This window comes from Lissotriton vulgaris, chromosome 4_1, assembly GCF_964263255.1.
Source record: "Lissotriton vulgaris chromosome 4_1, aLisVul1.2, whole genome shotgun sequence".
In the NCBI taxonomy this organism is placed as follows: domain Eukaryota; kingdom Metazoa; phylum Chordata; class Amphibia; order Caudata; family Salamandridae; genus Lissotriton; species Lissotriton vulgaris.
The window spans coordinates 702288196-702312675 of record NC_141691.1 but is presented as its reverse complement, the minus strand read 5'-3'; the positions used below and the strand labels follow the sequence as shown (position 1 = coordinate 702312675).

The 24480-nt window shown below is 45.1% G+C and overlaps 1 protein-coding gene across 5 annotated transcripts in view; it reads right to left on the bottom strand.

Moving 5' to 3' along the window:
- Positions 1-2996: 2996 nt before the first annotated feature.
- LOC147722472 (uncharacterized) overlaps positions 2997-24480 on the bottom strand; it is a 389233-nt gene continuing 367749 nt past the window's right edge. For all 5 annotated transcript variants that reach the window (XM_086964998.1, XM_086964997.1, XM_086965001.1 and 2 more), the window contains one exon: positions 2997-3329. In XM_086964998.1, coding sequence (XP_086821124.1) covers positions 3109-3329 — 221 coding nt within the window. In that variant the 3' untranslated portion in view covers positions 2997-3108. The remainder of the gene's footprint in view (positions 3330-24480) is intronic.

Sequence of the window (24480 nt, the reverse complement as noted above, 5' to 3'; positions counted from 1 at the left end):
GATGCTGTTCTAATGCTGGTATTACCCAGCATTAGAACAGCGCCGTGATTGGTATGAGCGCCCTAGTTAGACGCTCACTAAGGGACTACAACCATGTGCTTGCTCTCCACCCGGCTGCACAGCCCAGCTCAGGCGGAGAGATCAAAGTGCGCATGACCTTCCTGCAGCTGTGTCCTGTCAAAATGTACAGCCCGCCCCACCCTCGGCTTAGCTGCAGGAAGTAAGTGATGAAAAATAAAATGATAAGAACCTTTGTTATTATCAATTTACTGTTAATTTTTCACTGCTGAAAAGCAGAGGGGCGACGTGCCTCCGACTTAGTGGAGGAGCCACTGCTGTTAATGAGGCTCCTCAATATTCTCTCACCTTCTGAATATGGTAAACAGAAGTGAGAAAGGAGAATATTATCAATGGTTCACGGGCTATGTTAGCTTATTGGAAGACAATTCAGAGTGAGCATAATGAAGCAAGGGCTCTGGCCAAGAACCTGCTTGATCACCTTGAGTCTACAAGGAAATATTGGCTCTAGGAGTACATCGGTACCACTACCAGGCAACAGATCTGCCTTGTCTAGCTGTCCATCCATCTCAGAGGAAACAGTTGGAAAGTATTTGAAAAGATCTTGGTCGGAAATGTGGTGTGTGAGAGAAGGAAACTTCCTTTGCCCCCAATTTCAGCAGTGCGAATAAAACCGTCACCACATTAGCACATGGTTGACACAGACTAGTTATCACTAGGCAAGACCAGGATCAGATTGGTAAGGTGGGCACTCCGGCAATGGCCGAGGGGCCGGTGTCCAAGTTACAGCTTTGGGCCGCTTTTTTAGACAGCCTGGGGGGTGATTTGGGTGCTGCCTGTGCTGTTTGGATGCTGCCAGCAGCCCCTTGGGTGCCTAAGTGGCCTTTGGGGAGGCAGATGGGCCTCTGTTTTACCAACAGGGCGGAGGTGTCACCCCCTTTCTCTCGTTCGTCCGGCCTATTAATATATGCAGATTGAGCGGGGGAGGGGGCCTGAGCAGAAGCGGTCTTACTTGTAGTCATGTGTGGTTCACCAGTGTGAACTAATCCATGCATTTTAAAAAAAAATCTAAGTGAAGTTAGAAAACATTCCTCTGTCAGAGACATCGCCCCCTTCTTTTCATAAAACTTTGCCGAAGCAGTGTTTCGCTGGAAAGGCAATCTGCAAATGTGGGCCACTTCTTTTAGTTTGCCCGGGCCAATTTTTGATTCTAATCCAACCCTGGCCACGACAGCAGTACATGTTCAAGCATTTTCATCTCTTCAGGGACCACTCCGGCCCTCTCACCAGCTTCACCAGAGGCCACAGCTCTTATTTGGATACACTTTTGTAAATGTAGACTCCTGTATACTTCCTGCTAAGGAGGAGTAATATTAATACTAAGAAGGCTGGATAAAGCAATGGTCCAGGAATACATGGATGCAATGTGACACCCTGTGGAATGAATCCGTCATTTGGGCAGACCATTCTTTGACTTAACACTTCCTTCAGAAAATAAATTCCACGGCTAGGACTTCCTTCAAGCCCGTCCGGAATAACTAAAGACATTATGTTTACAATTCTAGTTCTAGACGTGGTTCCCATCTATGCAAGGTATGAGGGGCAGAGCTGAATGGGCCTGAAGGTGGCTACATTCAGAGGTCAATATTTGACTTGCTGGAAATAGGGAAGTGGACCTAGCACTATGGAGACCTCAACAGCTAGAGTCTCGAACCAATAGAGGCCTCTCTTCACCTGCCAAACCTTACACAATCTAGAGCATGATAGCACGGATGGCTGATACCTCGCTGAGGATGGCGGCAGCGAGCTGTGCCGCACTGATGATGCAGCAATGGATACTAACTGAGGCTGGTGGTGAGGATTATTTAACTGTATGGAATCCCAACCAGAGCAGGCTTTTTTTAAAACACTGTATATAAACAGTGGATGGGGGTGAGGGGAGAGGGCTGCGCCCGTTTATTTTAATGCAAAGCAGATAACATTTTAAAGGCAATTTGCACAATGGCTTCGAAAAAACAAATCTGTTGAATAATATAGCTGTATTAAATGGAGCTGTAGCAATAACCAAAACAAATGAATTCGTTTGGTCCTGCAAAGTGATGCTAAGTAAAGTTTTCTAGGTAGTACAAAATCACATTTGTCCTTGAATGGAAATATAATTTATCTACACTTGTAAAAATGTCCCCACTATATGAGGCAAATGTCAAGTCATACGATAGAAAATGGAACACGGTGATACTGATAAAAAGAAGGAAAATTGAGTTACTAGTAAAATACCCCTTGTGAAATTAAAGATCTAGAATGTTAAGTTAAAATTATTTGCTGATAAAAGTTTTTTCATCTGAGAGAACACAAGTGGATACATGTGCAGTAAGCTATTGGATGAAATACATGAAAGCACATTCTTCGTTCAACACATATAGGTCAGCATTACATTCTGGCACTTCATTCTCTGTAAAATGATTACCGTAGTCACCACTTTTAGCCCAATAAATTAGTGTAGGTTCAGAATTAGCATTAGGGTCTAGGATGTTATCAAACTTGCAAACTTACTTGGAACGTTTTTATTGTTTGCATTATTAGTAACAGTATTAAGTGCAATATTATTCTGAGTTGTTACCATTCATTTCATTTGCGCAAGATCAAGACTTTTAAAACAAACTTTTAAAACTAGAAGTCCCAATTTCTTAGTGCAATTTATGAGTGTGCTGTCTGCAAGACAAACAAACGGTTCTGATTACCACTATGTCCCTGAACTTGTTTAACAGGACTGCTGATAAGTAACCTGAAAACACAGCATGTGCAAAGAATAGCTTGGTGGGCTCAGGTTAAGAATGCGGTCCATTGAGTATCTCTAACTCAGCGTGTACACTGAACTGAGTTCCTGCATCGTGAGTTAGAGATCCCAGCCCTGCAGTTCTGAAAAAAGTCTCCAGAATTCATATCAAGATGAAAATAAAAAACATAAAGAAGCCCTCTTTGAAGTCACTGACGATATAGACATTTATTTATTGATTTCCAGATTCTACTATGTTATACAACATCATTCCATGCCACAGTAAAATGGAGGCATTTTTTTTACAGGTTATCTTATAACTTTGCTCCTCCTCTCCCTTCGCCTGAGCTGAACCTCTGGGCTCCACTGACTGATTCTAAAAGTACGTGGATGGAATGATCAGTTTCAAACTGCATCGCCTCAGAGAAGGAGGTGGCGTCGAACGCGCTATGGTAGGCCGAAGCGCGATCCGCGCGCATGCATGCCTGAGGAAACGCAGATATTTCTTCCGCCAATTCAATGGCACACTTCAGGGCTGAAACAAAAGATAATACAAGAGCATAAGTAGGTACAGATACTAAAATGGCTGAGGCTACTGTTATTCAGAAAAGTATTTTTTTCAGAACAAACATGCATATGTGCACGCTTTCCACAATTCCATGTTATGATCGAAAAACTGGATAGTATTAAACAAACAAACAATGTATATAGAACAAGTAACTTTGCCAACCAATCAAATATGTAATTGTGTATGTAGTGGCCCAAATATCTGCTGAAAGTAGATGACATTAACAATTTACTTACCTTTTTTGATGCTCTTTCTTTGGATGCTCTATCAGCAGATTCCTTACTCTCAGAACAGCCTAAGATGCCAGACAAGTATCTGGAGAATTTGAACCACAAGTGATCCCACGCACCGACAGGTGGCGTTGTGCTGCTCCGCTCTTGCTCCTTACCCCCTAGAAGTGAGAGAAGGGAACCCTTGTGCACAGATCTCAGTTTCTTGTTTCTTTTTTTTCGCACCCTCTGATGTGGACTGTAAAACATTTGCTTGCAACGCTGTACTGATCTCTAACTTGGAAACTTTTTAGATGGCCACAGCACAGAATGGCGAAGTTGGAGGGCAGTGAAAAGGCATGAAAAGGCATCACAACCTTAGGAAGAAAAGCCATTCAGTTCCTTAATGCCATCTTTTACAGGAAGAAGCAAGTGTAGGGATTATTTTAAAATCAAAGTCCTCTTTTTTCCCAAAGAGGCTGAACCCATCAAACAGCAAGCCCACTTGGGATGCCGGCGCAAAGCCTGAAAATCCATTCAACCTCATCCATGCATGCCTTTAAACCACAATGTTGCAGCTATCAGCCCTACCAAGTCAATCTGTACTATCCGAACCACCATGGATGACATAGCTGGCTGCACACTGTCCATCATGTATTATGTTAGCCAAAGCAGCTCTCAGGTACTCTGGGACTGCTGGCAAGATCTCACTGACCATGTCTCAAAGAGCATGAGTGTACAATCACAGAAACCACAATTATAGATCCAAAAGCTAAACTTGCAAATGAGAATATTCTCAAGCCAAAGGTGTTCATCCTTCTGGATTCCCTATCTAGAGGAGTTAACGGGCAGGAACTGGGATGAACCTTACCAGTAGAGGCCAGCACCATCAAGCTCGCTGATGTAGGGTGCTTCTTAGTTAGTAATTGTGGATTACTGGGCGAAGGCCTATGTCGCTGGTCTATTGGCCAACTGACAAATGGGCAAGAACAGGGCTTGGACCATATAGTCTTCAGGGCATCATCAAATGGCAGCAAGGATCTGACAACGTTTTTCGTTGTGGAGGGAAACTGCAGATCTAACATCTCAGCTGTCCACTGAACCACACCAGAAACAAAGTGCAATCTTCTTTTGGTGGCCCAAATGACGAGTTATGCTCTGTCTCAGGGGAAGTATTTAGCCTACTAGCGTTGGCAAAATCAAAGGCTACTGTATCATCAGTATAGTGGGTCTGGGTAAATCATCACCCTCCTCCTTATCGGTATCCTAGAGGACCCTATGTGATTTAAAAACAGGGTCAAAGTCAAACCCAAAAAAAAATGGAGCCTTTGCTTATAGCTGTGCTGCAGTAAAGGCGTTTGGTTAGAGTCAGGCTGCATAATAACCAGTCGCGCCTTCATATCGTAGGGCGACATTAGCCGAGCTCCGTTTTTGATTCAGAGGCAAACATGTCCTTTGACACTGGGTCTTCCATTGATGCTGGCGAAGTTGAACCAGCATGGATCTTGAGGCCTGTGTGAAAGCCTGTGCTGGAGTCGGTATGGGCCTGCAAATGGTTTCCAAAATGACAGACGGCATGGGGTAGGACCTGCCGACAGTAATTTGACCAGAGGCTTCTAAAACTCCATTGAGAAAAAAGGTGAATCAGAGGAATACCGGATCTCATTAAATGATATGCAGGATAGCCTCAATGAAGGCCACTATCTCATCTGGGGTTGACAACAACCCAGGGAACCAGGGGCATATTGGGACAAGCGGAGGAATTGATTTTGACACTAGGAATTCCAAGGGAGTGCGAGGTTTATCTTGATGTCCTCTCTTCTTCTCTATTAAAAAAGAGTGGCAAGATAGTGTCTAGTTTTGTGTCCTCTATCTATGTTTGTGCTTGGACTTCGACTTACTCAAAGACTTAGTGGGAAGAGGATCCTTCAAGGGCAGTCCTGTGAACGAGACTAAGATCTTGTGCTCCTACTGCAACCTCTTCTCATGTTTGGACATTTAAAATTTCCTTTCCCGTCCCAAATCACATTGCAGTGCATAAGAACACACATGTTGGATGACAGAGTTGTAAATGGCGCCCAGGCACCAAACAACGTGTGTGGATCCATGGCTGACATCTGCTTCCTGCAATCTTGGCACAGCCTGAAGCCTGTATTTTTTGGATGGGATATAATTCCCTAGCACACTGTCTGAAAGATTTCGGAATCTGTTGGTACACAGCAAAGTAGGGAGTGGAGCTCCAGATCCACATTGGAAGGCATGGAAAGAGAGGAAATGTTATCAGCGTGCAGGGGTGGTCGTTATATACAGCTCCTTTCCTTAACTTCCAAGATGGTATGGATTCAATGCAGAGCCGCACAATGCCACCCGTCATGGCGCAGGAGAGTCTTGTGCCTGGGGATAATCTTAATGTCAGGAATTTGTGATATATAGTATCCCACAAAATGATAAGGTGTGCACTGTTTGGTGGCATTACTTCAATACTGTGCTAGGATTCTGCAAGAGATTGGGTTAATGTTGCTGTCTATAAATAGGCCAGAGCTCTGAATCTTGGGCGTCAGAGCAGCACAACTCGACCGGTAGAAGGAGGGGCTTTCAAAAACAAACGCAATATTCATAATTGCCATTAGATAAATGTCCTGTGGGAAAATTGACCTTGTAATGGAGGCTGGCATAGGGTTATTACCCTGAGGGTGCCTGTATCTTAGTATGAACCCTTACCACCACCCATCCTCCAGTTAATCCATATCACATGCTTCCTGTAAGTGTTGACACCCGGTGATCCAGGCAAATGGCGAATGGCTGGGCGCAACACCTATTGAAGTGTGGTGACCACAAATGTTCTTGTTCAGGCAATTCTTCTCTCACCCTGCAGTAATATTAGACTTGATACGTTTTTAGAGGCAAGATTGCGACAATCGAGTGATGTGCCAATTTAAACCTAATAATAAGTAAATACACAGTTGCTAAGCGCGTGCCACCATATATGGCTTTCATGGACTTAAATGCTGCCTTGGACTGTGTAAACCGAAACAAACTAACAAAACAAACATAATCATGTTGCTGCGCAAGGGCCTGGATCCACCCCTTGTCCACTTTCTTGCATATCTTCACCTGGATATGAGAGCCAGAGTCAGACTAAGTGACAATGGGACAGTGAGTAAAGACATTGAGATTGGTAGAGGTATCAGTCAAGGGTATGTGTTAGCTCCACTTTTATTCATACTGTACATTAACAATCTCTACTCGACCTTAGCTCAGATAACCAGCGACGTACCATTTGTTAAGGGGATCCCTCTACCCACACTTGGTCTCCTAATACTGCATATCGTATAACTAAATTTTCAAAGGCAATCGGATAACTGTCCCCCCCCCCCTCCCCCACCCCACGGTGGTGGACAACTGAAAGCTATGATGAAAATGTATAGATCTCAATGTGTCCCTACTGCCACCTATGGTTCTGAAATCTGGGGGGTTGTGAACTGTGAAACTATACAAAATGAAGAAAACAGGTTTTGAAGGCGACTCCTTGGAGTACCAATTTCATCACCAAACATCTTTTGTCATAATGAGCTAAACCTTATGTATATAAATGATTTTATCAGAATGAGGCCCTTATTGTTTTGGATATCGATATGGACTAATGAGAAGGCTGTACTCACAACAAATATAATAAATGACTGCCTCTCTTACGATAAGGGCCTCCGAATCCCATGGTTGGCATACATTAAACTAGAATTGGGAAAAACTGGCATGCAGAAGGCATTTATAGTGAAAGATTTATGCTCCATTATTAATAAATATGGAGTTGCCACTGTTTTTTATGAACCAGCGCAGGAAAATAGCCTAAAAATATGGAAGGTAAATCACTCATCACAGCCTATCTGTGCTTGTGTGTCTCGATGCCACCTCCTGTTTACTTAGAGCAGCTTTGCTGGAGATGGGCACGCTCCTTGCTATTCGATTTCGTGCCAACACTGTAAATATTTACTGTGCTTCTCACTGGGTATCAACCAAACCTTGTTACGATCACCTGTGACAACAAGTCAGGTCAACATATGCTACATTTCTTATTGTTCTGCAAATTCTATTATTTTATACAAGGTTATTCTTAATTAAAAAATGTTTAAAAGCAATACATGGACAGGCAGTGTAGAGCTATGTTTTCTTGTGTTATTCTTCTGTCTGACTATGAAACATGCCATCATGTAGGTTCTTTCTTAACCCCTTCGCTGCGGCGGCTATTCCGCCGCAGCGCTAAGGGGGCGGCGGGGCCACGCGGCGGTCCCGTGCTCATGACAGAACCGCTCCATCAGGGCCCACGGGTGAGCTGTGCTTGTGACGGAACGGTTCCGTCACGGCCCCACCCGCTCTTCAGAACGTCAGCGCATCGCGGAATTCACGCCGCGCAGGCGCGGCGAGCGGGCCATGACGGAACTGTTCCATTACCAGCACAGCCCACCCGAGGCTCGTGACGGAATGGTTCCGTCACGAGCATGGGAGGGGTTAAAGCATGCAGTTAGGGCACATAGCACTTTATCATTTTGATAAATGTTGTCGAACTATATACATCGCGCAATTTAATTACTTGGAAAACTAAACTTGTCGATCCTGTAGACTTCATGATATACTGAGAAGGCACGTGGCACTTAATCTTATTTTAATCTATGTTACTTGCAATTTTTACTTTTTTGATAACATCTAGTGTGTTTTAAACTGAATGAAATGTTCATTGTGATTTGTTGTTACTTTTATGGATGGAAAACCTTCTGAATAAAGTGATTTGATGATGATGGTGATGATGTCTTGATACGTGTTTGATCTGCTGCAGAATGGAGCCAGAACTTCAAAGACACTTTTGTGCACCACAATAAAAATTGGATCTCTAAATTGGTTCAGATCTCCGGCCCACCCAATGACTCTGGAGACATGGTCTCAGTGAACGGGATCCAACTATTTAGATGAGGGGGGATCTCAAAGGGCCTTTCCTCCCAGCTGACCTCGGTCAAAAAGTTTGCTGGGAACTATGTTTGCTATCTGTCCTGTCAGCTCAGAAGAGGGAGATGGAGTGGTGTTGTGTTGCATGTATTCAGGGGTGTCCATCAACTGGAGCATTTGGCCATCAGTTTTAATAGCTGCAATTCATTCTTTCATGGAGTAAAAAAGCCAGACGTGAACAAAGCCCTGAATGGACATCTACACCCTAACTCTGTGGGGGAAAGGGCCGGGCGCTAAGTTGGCTTGTTGTTTTAATAAACCCATGGACAGCGGTAAGACAAGTTTAACCTACAGGTTCGGGCAAATATCAATAAAAAAGCAACAATAAAAGACCAGGAAGAAAAGAACCAGATGACATAATAGAGCTCAAATATTTGAATGAAATACTTCACATTTTACAACCTTTCGGTTGGTGAGGAAGCTCGGTTTGGTACACAAAATTATTAATGCTACAATAGAGCTACTGCTAAAAACAATAAAAACATAAAGGGGGCAGGAAAAAAAATCATCCCTGTCCGATGCCTATCTCTAATACGAAGAAACAATTTGCTGTACCTAATCATTGTATTGCTTTATATGGTATTTGCTCTACAAAGAGTTTTGCTAAGAAATCACAAAAATCGGCCAATAAAAGCATCAAGATGAAAGGCACATACAACAAAGAAAAGAAATCAACAATTCCAACTGAGAAAGGCCGGTACATAAATAGAATAAATATGATACCATTAATGATTACATTTGTGGGCATTATCATGAGATATTTGAAAAGCCGTAGAGCTTTTTGTCAAGAATTGTCACCATTTGTGAAGCTAGCATCTATGGGGCCCATGAGGATGGCAGGGGGATCGCAAACGCTGGGCCGGCGGTAGCCACCGGCGGAGGTGATCCGCCCGCCACAAATGACCCCCTGCCACATTAAGATGGCTGGGGGTCCGCGGCGGATGGAAAGACCGTCCCCCGCTTTTCCGCCGGTCAACTCGTAGACCGGGCAGATATCCTGTATAATATGGTGGCGGTGTCTTGCAGACACCGCCATCCAGATTATGATGTGGGCGGTGAGCAGCCAAAAGGCTTGCGGTCTTTGCTGTTGGGGGCACGTAGCGGGCCCCCAAGTTGTTGGGGGGTGCCATGGGGGGTACCTATGGTAACCCCCTTCATTTGCATGCATTAGGGTGGCAGGCACCGCGCGGTGCCTGTCACGTTGTGGATGCAAATGCACAACATGCATTTTTAACATTGCGGTGGGTGCTGCTTATAGCACCGCCCGCCGCAATGTTAAAAATTCGGTCTGCGCCTGCCAGTGTGGCAGGTGCATCCTAATTTGAATGGCGGGACCGCTGAAACATGGGCAGTCAGTCCTGTGCCCCGGTGCGGTGAGGCCCTTTAGTTCTAATTTACATTATTTTACGATATGCCCGCCTAACTTTTCTAGAATTGGTTCTGCAGCGTGAACTATGGACCTTATATACATTCCACCAATCACAAGATAATGCTGAAATACGGGAAGAAGTGAAGATTGGTGTTGGCTCTAGTATTTAAAATGAAAAAACAGAAGTGGGGGCACCCTATACAAAGGTCCCTAGTTGCTTTTGAGAAGTTCTGGGACTCTCCAATTAAAGGTATTGCTCCTCTTCTGAGAAATTAACTTACTCTCTCCCTTTCAAAATAAGGCAGTGCAGGTACTCAGCAATGGACGGCACCGGCCCATTTTAAGCACTGTTCCTGTCCTTTCTTATTAGCGATTTTGAGGTCCAGGAATGCCGTGCTCTGAATGTCTGATCTTATGCCTCCGAGAAACCATAAAGGGACAATAATCATCTCGTCCGAAAGCATGATTCGTGACAGTAATGTGAGAGGAAGCCAGAACTTAGAGAAGCGACAACCGACAAGGAACTGAGGTTTGTTCCGATGTATTTTGTGGGTCAGCAGTCATTTTTCAAAGAAACAGTTTCTTCCTAGTATGAAAAAATGTCTTTCCTTATGATACAATTTGCCTGTGCTTCACATATGCCAATGCAATTTATCGAAACGTTTATAATATGTGTTATGATTTCTAAAGTGCTCAGTGTGGAGTAAACCACTTCTTTTCACTTTTTTCTTTGGCTGCATGGATGTTGAACTTGCGAAGAAATTGTGTCACAAATATAAACTTATCTCTCCATTCAAACGTGGATTCATTTTCACATTCATCCAACCATTCACACAAACTCACCAATTTCTTATTTTGTGTTGGGTACCAAACCTCCGAACCTAGTTACAGCCTCCCCCATCTCTGCGTTACTACATGACTCACTCATCCCTTTCCCCCTCCATCCAAACCTCCTTTTTCTACAACGACCCAACTGGATCAAACATGAATGTTTTTAACAGTAATAACGAATTTGCGTATGTCAACTTATTTTCACGTGGTTTTATCTGCACCTTCTCGTGAATACTCTCCGTCCTTACATACATGTAATTTTCATAGAAATAAAGACTAAGATGATTCATGGTAACGTTTTTTCTTATATGTTTCGATACAAATAGCTAATTTTCTAATAATTTTTAGTCTTCTTATTTTAGATACTCTACCCCAATTTATTATTTGTATGTAAAAATGTATTTTTTCAAGGATTCGAAATGGGGGTAGTTAATGTAGGTGTTTAGACCATTTCGATGACAATGAAAAACTGTCCGAAATTAGACTAAGCAATGGTATTGATGTCTGGGTAATAGGAGTTCAATGTCAAGACCCCACATTTTTTTTTGTGTGTTAACAAACCAAGGCGTTGTACATTACTTGTGAGGGTGAAGCACTTCTATCATCAGCATTCACAAGCCTGCTAAACACTGCACGCAAAAAATTCGGGCATTTTCGGTTGGACTGGGGGATAGGTCCAGTTCCTCTACTGAATTGGAGAAAGGGAACTATATTTCTTTGAGACATAGAATAAACATCTGAACATGATATCCAATTCTAGTTCTCCAATGTAGGGCTGTGCAAGCAAATAGGACATGTATTATCCTAAATGCCGTGCTGTGATAAAACATGTAGCTGACACAAATTGAGGTAGTCGTGGGGATGAACAACCAATGTATTTGTGAGCTCGAAGCCCTTCAGGCTGAATTTAACCATAAATGTTCATCAACACAGTTGGGAGCACTGCTTAATTTGTAAAATATAAAAAAAGTAAGTGCTGGGCCCCTCTCAGGAGATCCCTGCAGCTTGGTCCCACCCATTGCCACTGACAGTGACAGTACAATCACAACTACCAACCATCACACTCCAATAAGTGCGATAATATCACTCCAGGATCAAATGGGGTCCCCCAAAGCGAAATCAGCAGTTACCCAGTCACCTAAACAAAACTTTGTCGCAACGGAGCATTACCCTCACACGGAAGAACTTGAGGAAGAAAACCCTCCTGCTTAAACTTAACCCAACACCCGGAAACATATTGGCTACAGAAGAAGCGCGGAACGCTCATTCAAAAAAAACGTCTGGGCCTTGAAATGAGCACTTATGGATGGATTTTTTTTAAAGAATGCTAAAGGAAGGATCTCTAGTTCGATTCTGGCAGTATGTGAACACTATAAATTCCCTTGGGCCTCCAAGACCAAACACAGTTACTGCATCAGTGTGGGAGAACTACGTGAGGAGCCAGTTCCTTGCACCCAACTTTACAGTCATCATGGCCACTGACTCACCGAAAGTAGAAGAACCTCAACCCCCGATTTCACCTAGAGAAATAGTAAAACTAATAAAATCCATGAAGGCCAGCAGGGCGACGGGCCCAAACGGGCTCCCTGCAGGGATTTTGTCAATCCGCCCCAGAGGGCTGGGCAGCGCTACGAACCCCGCTATTCAACACAGCGCACATACTGGGCAAGACACCTTAATCTTGGAGAGGCTCAATACTATGCCCAATCTACAAAATAGGAGAACTCCTAAATCCAAGGAACTACTGCCTAATAGCTCTGTTAGACCTGGAAGCAAACGCATATGCCCAAATCCTACAGGAAAAACTGGAAACTTGGGCAGAAGAAAATTAGTTGCTCCCCTTTTTTCAAACAGGCTTCAGAGAGAAGCTGCTACAACTGACAACATAACGGCTTTATTTGAACTTTGTCGTTAAGCCACCCAGATGAATCAACCTCCACTTTTTTGCTGCTCTGTCGACCTAACCGCAGCTTTTGACAAGGCCGACAGACAAACCCTCTGGAAGAAACTAGCAACCTGGGGTATTCCACCTTTGCTCCTAATGGCCATAATGTCCCTCTACTCGGAAACCTGGGTACAGATTAAAACAGGCCCTATATCTCTTTGAGCTAAAATCTGTACGACCTGAGGTCTGAAACAAGGCTGCGTGCTCGCTCCCCTCCTCTTCAACCTGTATACAGCAGATCTCCAACAGCTGCCTAACCCCTCCCCGAATAGACCACCGGCCTCTATACATTCTCCAATACGCGGATGACATTGTCATCATGGATCATGCCAAAGTGGATCTCCAACGTGCTTTGACCAGCCTAAACTAGTACAGTACAATCAACCACCTCATCATCAATCCAGACAAGACCAAGATCTTGTAATTGGAGGACAAAAGCACAAAAAACAAACCACATGCACCATAAGCTCCAGGACAATCAACTCAGTGCATAAATACAAGTACCTCGGGGTCTGGTTCACAGAAGCAGCTCAACCCTCTTCTCACAAAAAAGATTTGATTAATTAATCAAAGGCAATAACCTATGGTATATTAAAACTTAATAACAAGTTAAAAAGTCTGTCAGCAGAGGGCATTAGAAAAGTCATCCAAGCTTCTCTTCTCCCAGCACTCTCTAATGGGATCATGGGCACAGTGCGTGAGCTACAAAAAAATCTTTAAATTCCGAAAAAATCTCTCCAGGGCGAGCTCAGGCTGGAGCTCGGACTGGTCAAACAAACACTAACCTTTGAGGCTGACTTCCTAAAATATTACATTCGAATTCTGAAATCCCCTGAGGAATCCTTAAAGAGCTGCCTCGGAGATATATTTGAAAAAACTGTCTCCCCGTGGAATACGCAGCTCAAGAGAACCCTGGTCTTCACTGAAATAAATAAACCAGCACTCACTCTGCCTTGCATCTCATATGCTATTTGCAAAAAAAACATCAACAAACAAGTCAAATTAGCTATGTTCCTGCAAGGCCAGGCAACATTAACCTCTTCCATGCTCATGACGAGCTGAGCTCGTCGTGAGCCACAGTGCTCCGGTGCTCATGACGAGCTCAGCCCGTCATGGCCCATGGAACGCTTAGGTGCGGGGAGAATTCTCCTGCTGTGCTCAACGTTCCACGGAGCCAATGCACCTGTGACGAGCTGAGCTCGTCATGAGCACAAGAGCACTGACATTCCTTTTTTAGAGCGGTGCTTCCCTTGTATCCTGAGCCGATGCCAGGCGAGGTGCAGCCTTTTACTTCGATCATAATGTGACATACAACAACTGCGAAATCAGACGAAACCTAGGGATCCAGGTGATCTTTATTCATGTCGCAGATTGATAATTGTAGTCATTTTTTCCTTTAGTTCACTTTTCACCAATTTTTTGCAGTAGCTTTAATTAAGGTCCTGATGAATGCAATGGACTCTGTAGTCCCCAGATTTGCAGAAACATGTTGACCGTTACATCTGGGTAAATATTTGTTCAATTTACCTTCACTGCTTTTTAACATTGGAGGAGCGAGCAAAACATAGAATAAAGGTATTTCCTGCTCCCTCACCCAATTTTAGTTTCACCTAGCACTTCTTTCACATGCACTGCACACCAGTCACCCTCTCTTCTTTCCAGCTAACGAATAGCTTGTGACACTCTCACCATATAGGACAGCATTAGGTTTATCAGAGGTGTTTACATCTTACCTCCATTGTGAAACCCTTGCTGTACCTAACATATGGCAATACAGGAATCCCAAATGATGAAGGGCGGTTCCGAGTGGTGACTGATGGGTACCCTGTTAGGGTTCACAAGGTGCCCACCTAGTCTTACAAATTGTTAGATGTAAGCTCACTCACATACTTTTTGAAGGACCACATTTTTTGTTGTTTAGACCCAGTGACATTGATTGTGTTTTTCAGTTCTTCAGGGAATATGTCACTGCTAGGTCTTTAAATTCCCTGTGCCCCCCCCCCCCCCGACCCTAGTTTGTTCGTTCATTACTAAGGCGTCACCCAGTGCTACATAAAGCATACCTTGCTATTGTCGACTGCCACCAACCGGCGTTCTTATATATAATCCACCACCATGAAGGTAGGCTCCTAAAACAATAGTGACAAATGTTTTAGTGGTGGGGCTCTTGATTGCAATGTTCGCATAGTGCATGCATTATTAAAATACCAGGAAAGGCAGGAATCATTTTGCCTACCTTAATGATGTATTTCTATTCCCTTTTTAATTTTTATAAATGTGCTCTCAATTTGCCGTCCTGTGTTAGCGAAAAAGCGAGTGTAAGCACTTGTAGCCAAAAGTATGACCATTCAAACAGATTATAAGCCTGAAATAGACAGGAAACCTGTCCTGGCATTTACCTGCTCAAAATAACAGCACGCCGCTGGTGTGGTCAAAGTTTTCTCACAACAAATGGGCGCGCAAGCACTTCCTGTATTTAAAGCCCACCTCCAAAAAAGGCATGATGGGACTTGTAGTGTCCTCATAATTGCACTACGAGAAAATTATGTTTAGTATGGGAAGCACATGTAAAATCAGGGCGCGCCTGTTACGTGGTGTCATTGTCAATGAATGGAGGAGGAAAATCTATTTTTTAACTATTTTGGTTACGTGCTGGGTTTGAACTAAAAAAACTTCAAAACTTTATTGGCAACTCGTTTCTGAACACTAATGTTAAAACGGGCCATTTCATTTAAATTTGATAAATGCTGATTTAAATAGCATTTATTCCACAAGTACGGCGAGCACATTGAGGGTCATTATTGTGATTGTGTATTGCATGCACCCTTAAAAAAATAAACTTTAGTAACATGGCATGTGGGGAGTCTGTAGGTGACGCTGCACCCATTATTAAGATTGCATATATCTACCTGTCAGATGTGTTAGTGAAAAGAGGACATAAGGCTACAGATTAAGTCCAGGGATGTCTGACAGATGCCAGTCCGCTATGCTGTGTGTCTATGCCAGTTATATATGGGCTATCTCGGACAAGCTATTAAGGCCTGTTTGAGTGCTATTGTATTTCAAAATGAGATAAGCCTCTTTCTGCAGTAAGGCACGCTCAATATCGTGGCATTTTGTCATTGAATTCACAGTGAATAACACCGACCATTTAAATTCATGTTCATTACGGCCTTTATCACAGAAGTGCTCAAACAGCGGAGCGGTCATTATTTTTTTCTTTATGCGTGATCGATGCTGGCTGATCCTTTGGTTGACTTGTTGACTAGTCTTGCCTATGTAGATTAGTGGGTACGGGCAAAGTATTCGTAAACGACATTTTTCGTTTTGCAATTGGAGAATTCTGTATGTCTCCACTTAGTTCCCTGATGGACAAATTCATTGCCCTCAATTGTGGTAGAACAAGCAACACAATTGCCGCACCTGTGATGACCTTCCACGGGCGTTAGGTTCCATTGTGCCAAAAGGTCACTTTTAGGTTTTGGAATGGTAATGTCAGCTCTAATCAATTGTTCGCCAATACTTCGATTTTTTCTATAAGTGAAGATGGGCTTAGGAAATGGACAATTCAAACCTTCTAATAGATACCAATTCTTTAGAACAGCTTGGCGCAACGTGTGGGTGTCGGGACAGAACGTTGTGACGCACACCATTTTGTTCATCGGAGGGCATTGCTTAAGCTGCAGCAAGCATTCAGGGGATTAGGTCTCTAAATAGAATTTTTAAAATAACTTTTGGTTACCTTTTTGATTGCACTCTCCCCTGAGGCGGAAGCCGGGGGATTAGCTCGCCAGACAGAATTTTATTATTATTACTTTCCTGGTCTTTTTAATTTGTTTTGTGTGTTTCTCCTACCTGCACCACGCTCGAGGTGTTGAGTCACCTGGTGCTGGCAGATCGCAACCCCTGCTCTCCGCGCAGCCGATTAGGCGCGGACGCGGCAGGAGATAGGAGGAGCCACCATCTTGGGGGGGACTGCGAGGGCTGCGGTCTAGTTGTTGGCTGCCTCCCACCCTCCTCCCGCCCTATAAAATGTCATCTAGCTCCCGTCCGCGCAGCGGTATGGCTGTGATTATGAGAGCAGCCTATGGCTGCCGCTTTGAGAAAGTGGAAATGGAGGGAGGGGAATGTGCGCTTTTTAGTATTTCTATTAATACTACCTTTACCTTCTCTGGGCTGTTGATTTATAGGCCCCTGGGTGCTGTAGGCGGCTTTAATACTTTTTGAAATCTGTAGAGGTGTTCGCTGTGGGGACAGCAAATTTTAGCATCTTGGGTGATCTTAACCTCCATTTTGAACTGGAGCATGACCCTACTATTCGTACCTTGACAGCTGATCTGGCAGCTTTTCAGCTTCTTCAGACCATTATGAGCCCCACTCACATCGGTGGCCATGTACTGGACCCGATTTTTACGAACATTGAGATGTCTAGCACTGCTATTCCTACACCTATAGCCTGGTCGGACCATTTCCTAGTGGGTATGAAATTTTTTATCCCCGTGTCCAATCCTTGTAACACCCAAAGAGCCATACAAGAGGCCCTGGCATAAGCTCCGCTTAGAGGATTTCCATGCTCTTTTGGGAACTATACCGTTAGGTCCGCTTGATGAGGTTGAGGTAGGATATGACTCCTTCTGTGCCTGGATCACACGGGCGTTGGATCAACTTATACCTACTATGTGGGTCCAAGGACGTACCCAAGATGCTAATCCCTGGTATAACGATGCCTTGGAGGCCCTAAAGAAGACCTGCAAGAGACTGGAGCATGAATGGAGGAAAGAGTACTCCTCGGAGAAGAGAGCCTGCTATTTAAAAGAACTTAAAGCCTATCATAGAGCTATTTGCAGGGCCTGGGCAGACTACTATGCCTCTGAAATTAAAGCTAGCTCCAGTCCTGCTAAAGTTATCTTTAAGATCCTTAAGGAGCTCGATACCAAAAAAAGCTCTAAAAACTTACCTACTTCTGCTACCCATTGTGAGGAACTGGCCTCCTTTTTTGTGGAGAAAATCCGGTGTATCTACCAAAGGTTCATCTCTGTGAAGGAGCCGAGCCCTTCCCCCTTGGTGAAACCTAGTCCTGCCTCCCTTCTGATGGTGATTCCAGAAATTTCTTGGGAGGAGTTTGATACTCTAACTAGGAAAATTAAATCCGGATCACCGGTGGATCCCCTTAAGCCGACACAGTTTAGAGACTCCGCACTTTGCTGTCTGGCTCCATTGCATAGTCTTATCAATGCCTCGTTTTCATCGGCTATTGTCCCAGCTAAATGGAAGCAAGCATGGGTCTCTCCCATACTAAAAAAAACATACTTTGGACCCCCTCAAGCCAGAAAACTTTAGACCTATTTCCTTGCCTTCCATAGGCAGCGAAGATTGCGGAGTCTCATGCAAATTCAATACTTTCCACCTTATTGAATACCAATAACATTCTGGATAATACTCAGCATGGATTCCGCGCCTATCACAGTACGGAAACAGGGTTGCTGGCTATGACTGAGCATCTTCGCTCTACTCTCGATCAGGGTCAAATGGCGGCACTGGTCCGGTTGGACCTTAGTGCCGCCTTTGACACCATCTCACATCAGATCCTGCTCCATCGGCTCTAAGAAGCAGGGGTCACTGATCTGGCACTTGCATGGTTTAGATCTTTCCTGTCAGGGAGATCCTTTCGTGTTTCCACCCCTCCTTTTCTTTCTAGGGCACATTCTATCGAGCAGGGTGTTCCTCAGGGCTCGGCCTTGAGCCCCACCCTGTTCAACCTCTATGTGCAACCGCTCGCTGCGGTCGCCAGGGTGTGGGACCTTAACATCGTATCATACGCGGACGACATGCAGCTGGTGGTTGCCCTATTGGAGGGTACAACCGGGGATCATGCCAGATTCAGAGCTGGGCTGTCTGCAGTGGCTGACTGGTTGACAGCTAACTGTTTACAGCTCAACGCGGCTAAGACTGAGGTACTACTGGTTGGCAGGAACACCAATCTATGGGGAGATCATTGGTGGCCATCTACTTTGGGAAAAGCTCCGGAACCGAAGATAGAAGTGAAAAATCTAGGAGTCTGGTTAGACTCGACCCTTAGCTTCTCCACCCATACAAAGAAATTTGCCGCTACTTGCTTCGGCATGCTGCGTAGCATGAAACCTGTCTTGAAATTTTTTGACTCTGACACCAGACAGATGATAGTCCAGGCCACAGTGATGTCTAGACTCGATTACGCCTGCTCATTGTTGTTGGGAGCTAATCAGGCAGAAATTGTCCCAATGCAACGTATCAAAATGCGGCTGCTAAAGCTCTAGTATGTCTGCCTAAATTTAGCCCGATCTCTGCGACCATTCGAAGGCTCCACTGGCTACCTGTAGCCCAACGGATACAGTTTAAGACTCTCTGTATTTTGTTTAAAATCTTAAGACTGACTACTCCTAGGATGCTCTGCCCGCTTCTGAACTTGTATGCTCCTTCGCGAACATTACGTTCTGCGGGCCAAAATTTGGTTGAAGTTCCCCGGTAGCAGAGCGGGAGGACGCTCCACCGGAACGCAGTCCTCTCTATTCCTCACATTCTTTTCCAAAAGGGCACTGCGCAGAGTGTTATGGGCTCTCTTTTTAGCATGTCTGACCACTTTGGAGGGGTAGTTACAACTCTTCAACTTGGTGGTCAAATCCTGTGACTGTTCCAGAAAATCATTGGTCGTAGAGCAATTCCTCCTATAGCGGAGGAACTGTCCTACTGGGAGATTATCCCTAAGTGCCCTGGGTGGTATGAATCATATAGAAGCAGGGAATTCCAGTCTGTGAGCTTCTGATGAACACAGGTATTGAAACCCTCATCCTTACACTCGATAACCAGGTCCAGATAAACTGCCCTATAATGGCTATAGGACCATGTAAATTTCAAACTGGGGTCCTGGATATTTAACCACTGAAAGAAGTCTAAAAGGGTCTCCTCAGTTCCTGACCAGATGCAGAGCACGTCGTCAATATACCTCTTCCAGTGGCGTAAATTTCTCTGGAAGGGATTGCTGGAAGGATAGACGACGTGCTCCTCAAATTGTCCAACATAGATACAGGCCAGGCTACTTGAGGCAGAGAAACATGTTGGCGATAGGTAATGGTATGCGATGGTAGCTACCAGCCTTTTTATTTCAATGGATCATGCCTGATAATTAGTAATAAAGTTGCAAAGAGGTGTGCCTGTTGATTTTAATCACTTTTTGTCACGAGCAGAGGGAAAGTTTCTGCTACTCCGCACTTTTCACATTTCTGTTGTTTTGGTTTGGACACATTCTTGTTTCTTTTTTCGAACTGAATGACGAGCAATGATGAGAAATGGGGCCCAATCTGGTGAGTACCTACCAGTTACCCCAAGGGTGGTATTCCTGTGAGGTGTCATTCTGTTCGCCACACTTTTTTGCAATTTTTTGCAAATCTTCACTTTCATTTTGTGTATGGATGCACTGTGTAGATTAATGTTTCAGACATCCTGTGTTGTTCTATGTGACTGTCAAGAGACGTTGGCCAATATATTTTTTAAGATTTATTTAGATATTGGACGTATTGCAGTAATACACCCCAAAAAAACAATAATGTATAGGGGAGTGCAACAGCAATTATTGATATGAGACTTATCTGTTGCAAGGAATACTGACATACTTTACGTCCATAAGACAGGGTTTTGTGGTTTTTGATGACTTATGAGTGGAGGGCGACCCTGGTCTTTTTCTTCCCTCTTGGCTCCTCTTTGAGATATATGGCTTGTATTCCCTCTACAGCTCCGTATTGACATGTCTAATTTTACAGACCCTAGATCATTTGCACCTCCAGTGGAAAATAACACCTCCCTATGCTCACATCTAAGCACTTTTTTCAAGGAGAAAATCAAAAAATCCAAAATAAGTTTACTACAACAGACGACATGGCTCCCACAGACAACCTAACCCCCTTTATTCCTACAGCTTAGGACAAACTACTAGCATTTCTTCCCCCAACAATTAAGGAACTGGAAGTTGACTTTGCCAATTGCAAATCAGGTTTCCCCTACATCCTTTCCCACCCCAGATCACGAGGAAACTAGGTACCACCAGTCTGAGCCCCATATTGTAGGAAGGTACCTCCTGACTATGGTTGCCCCCAACTTTTTGCCCTGTGTTTTAGCTGGTTTTTGACATAGTCGACCTGGGACCCTGCCAATCAGGACCCCAGGCCTACTGCTCTCTCTGTAAAATGGATTCCATGTACCCTAGGTACATTTCCAATTGGTACTGGGCCGCCTTATCAGACCCTGTAACTCAGGGCATAGGTGTACCCAGGGCCTACCAGGGGCTGAAGCATGTATTATGCCACCCCTGGCTGGCCTCCTAAATATGACACAACTGGCTGCATGACAGCTGGGGCAAAGTCGTGTAATCACCCTTTGCTATAGATATAGTATACCTATATCTAACCCTAAAATGGACACACAGATTCCTATCAGTCACTCCTATGGCAGGCCTTGACAATCCTGAAGGCAGAGTGCTTGGGATCGTGTGAGATGGTGCTCTGGCATGAGCTGAGCCTGTCTGCAGCTTGCGGAACCAAGTCCTAATAGCTGTTCCATGATATCGCATACCATATACTCTTAAGTGCATTATAATACTCGCGGTTAAATGCTATCTTTGGTATTGCTTTATCAAAACATGTCGAGTAAGGTGTCATACGAATTGGAATACTAACCCCTCGCCAATTCTGGAGACGGGGTTAGCATTCCACCCTTCTAGAGGGACACGACATGTATGTAACTGTGAACCCCGGTTAAAGTTAAACGAAGCCTCAGCTCCACAAAATGGATGCTGCCACCACAGACACGAGTCTGACCCCCTGCAGCTGGGAGTCCTTCCAGCGAGGGGAGCCTGGACAAAGGGTTTCCTGTCAGGGGCGGTGCTAGCACCGTCCCAGACATGGTTTTGTGTATCCTGGGTAGGCAGGGCTTTACAGGAAGGTGACTGTTGAGTGGCACCCCGGTGCTCACTACGCATAAGCCGGTCAGAACCAGTTCCAGGGGCACACCAGCCCCTGGCCTGGGGAAAGTCCGGCATGGCAGAGGGGTGTAACCACCCCCCTCCTAGTCCCACCCATAGGCAGGACCTAGTCACCGGGTCAGCCCCCTTTTTTAGTATAAAGATGGGAGCGGGCCCCCTGTTCAGATTTAGATCATCTTTGGAATCAAGACACGACTTTCTGCGAAAGACATCAAGATTTCCTTCTTCAAGATTCTCCCTTGTGGCTAAGGAGTAGTCACCCTGCATCAAGCGGGCACCATCCTAAGAACACTGCGGTCTGCTGCAAGTCCTTCTTCACGAATCCGACGACCCAGCTCGACGAGACCCGGCTTCCCTGGCACCTCTGACCTCTACTCACCTCTACAGCAAAGCTGAGAACTGTGAGTGCGACGAGACCTCGAGGGACCGACGATCGCCAAGACTGCACGACTTCTTTGTAACAAGCCCACCGTGTGCTCCACTGGTGAGTGCTTTGGGGTCCGAGAAGCCCCAACCCTGAGCAGCTCCAGCACCGAAGATCAGCCCTCCAGCATCTCCACGATCTGCGTGGGGCCCTTCTGCTTTTGCGTGCTCACCGCGCTGTGTGGCTACTAGCCGGCTGGCTTGTGGCCTTCTTCACGACGCCCGACGACATCACTGCTGCTGGTCTGGTTGCTCCAGACTGGCCCTTGCTTTCTTCTTCAAGAGAGGCACCCCGGACCCTCCTGGTCCACTCCAGACGCCATTTTGAGTCCACCGCGTGGACTTGAATTTGCCAAGGCTTTGTTGCCCAATCCTGGGTCCAGCGACGCCGACAGCTTCATCCATCGTGGGACAGCTCGCTCCTCCATCCTGGTCGCCGACAACGCCTCCTGGTCCGTGAGATCTGCGAGCACAGCGTCACCCACTCACCTAGTCGAGGTGACTACCATCCGGTGCCCTCCTGGTGCCACCTGACTACTGGCTAGTAGTCTCGAACTTGGTCCCCTCTGCTTTCAGGTGTCATCTTCCTTCGATCCAGGCTTGGATCCATCGAACTTTCTTCACTGGTCGCCTGCCAGCAACTTCTTTCTTCCAGGCTCCTGGTCCGTCTACGAGGATTCCCGACGTCTTTTGAGACCTATGCAGCTGCAGCCCCTGGGCTAGGTAACTTCGGCATTTTGGTGCCCCAGCATAGCCTCACTATCCAAGGGTCAGAATCCACTTTCGTTTTCCTCCTACCAGGTCGGGTTCGCCCGAGAACACTAACTTTGTCATTACTAGCTACCATAGACTTTGTCCCGCATCACGCGTGAGAGTGCACACTCTGCACCCGAGTCCCCTAGGCCTCCTATAAGTAATCTGAAGGTTCTATAGTCAAGTCCTAGCGATTCCTAAACCTATTAGCACTGTACTTACCTGCTAGTAATTTCGCATTCCACTTTCAGAGTATATGGTTTTCCGTGCCCCTCGGGCATTTGTATATACTGTGCTAACTTAAGTATTTTCGTAAGAGTTTTGTTTTGTGCTTAGAACCCTGTCCTCATAAAGAGTACAGGGCTGTTGTGATTCTTAATAAATATCTTGTTTATTTTCATAACACTTGTGTGGTGTCCTTTCACTTGGTATTCAAGGGGTATATGTGTGGTAAACAGCTGGCTTAACACGCCCTCTCGAGTCTTTAGCCTTAGACTGCTCGTATCCACGCTACTAGGATAGCTGGTCTATAAGGTTGACTTACAACCAATCATCAATAAGGGTTGCTGGACTGATACATAGTGTTCACTAGAATAGTGACCACTGCATATCAGGCCACCTTCTCACATTGGTGAGCAGCGGTTGGGATTTGAGCTTGCTGTTGTTTTACCACACGTATCCTAAGAATATCTTGTTGAAAGATCACATAAGTACTTCAGGTACATATAACTTAGCTTAGAATACTCTGAGTTCTACTGAACCAGCTGTTGCAGCTCCTCAAGGCTTAGCACACCTTGGCTGCAGCTCTTAGCAAGGGATCAGTAGGTAAACACATAGTGTAGGTAGGTGCATCACTTACACCACACTAGAGTCAGCATGTCAGACAAAGGAGGAAACTCTGAGTCTCCCCTTGTGTCAGTGGACCCTCCACAGGTCCTCACTTCCAAATATGCTGCTCTTAGCTTCCAGCAGATGAGACAAGTGTGTACCTCCAGGAAGCTAAAACAGGGGTCTAACCCCACAATTCCCTTTCTGATTGGTCTCTTAGAGACTTATGATGCCAGGAAAGCTGAGAAACTTCTTAGCTCTTCTAATCCAGATGGGAGTATGCCCTCCTTACAGGGTCCCTTTGATAACCATGGCCATCCCCTCCAGGAGGCAGATGATGCTGAGGATGAGGATGAGGATGAGTTGTCAGGGGATGAGGCAGATAAGGGACAGGTAGAAGTCAGCAGACTAACCAGGTCCAACTTAAGCAGGCATGAGAATGGTACTAGGGGACCCCTGGGGCCACTCTCAGGCCAGCTTAACATTGGGAATGGACGAGTTAGGTCTCTATCCAGAGGCTCTAACAGATCCCTTCGAACCAATGGCTCTCACAACTCTTCTCACAGAGGGATGACTTCCCCTCAGAGGAGAGTGTATGAAGCTGAAGAAAGGGCAGTCAAACTGAGGATTGAAAGGGAAGAACTTGCCCTGGCCAAAGAAAGACTTGCCTTTGCTAGAGAGCAACAGTTAAGTGGGGTAGTCCCCACTGGTGGCAGCAATATACCTAGCAATAGGGAAAGGAGTTTTGA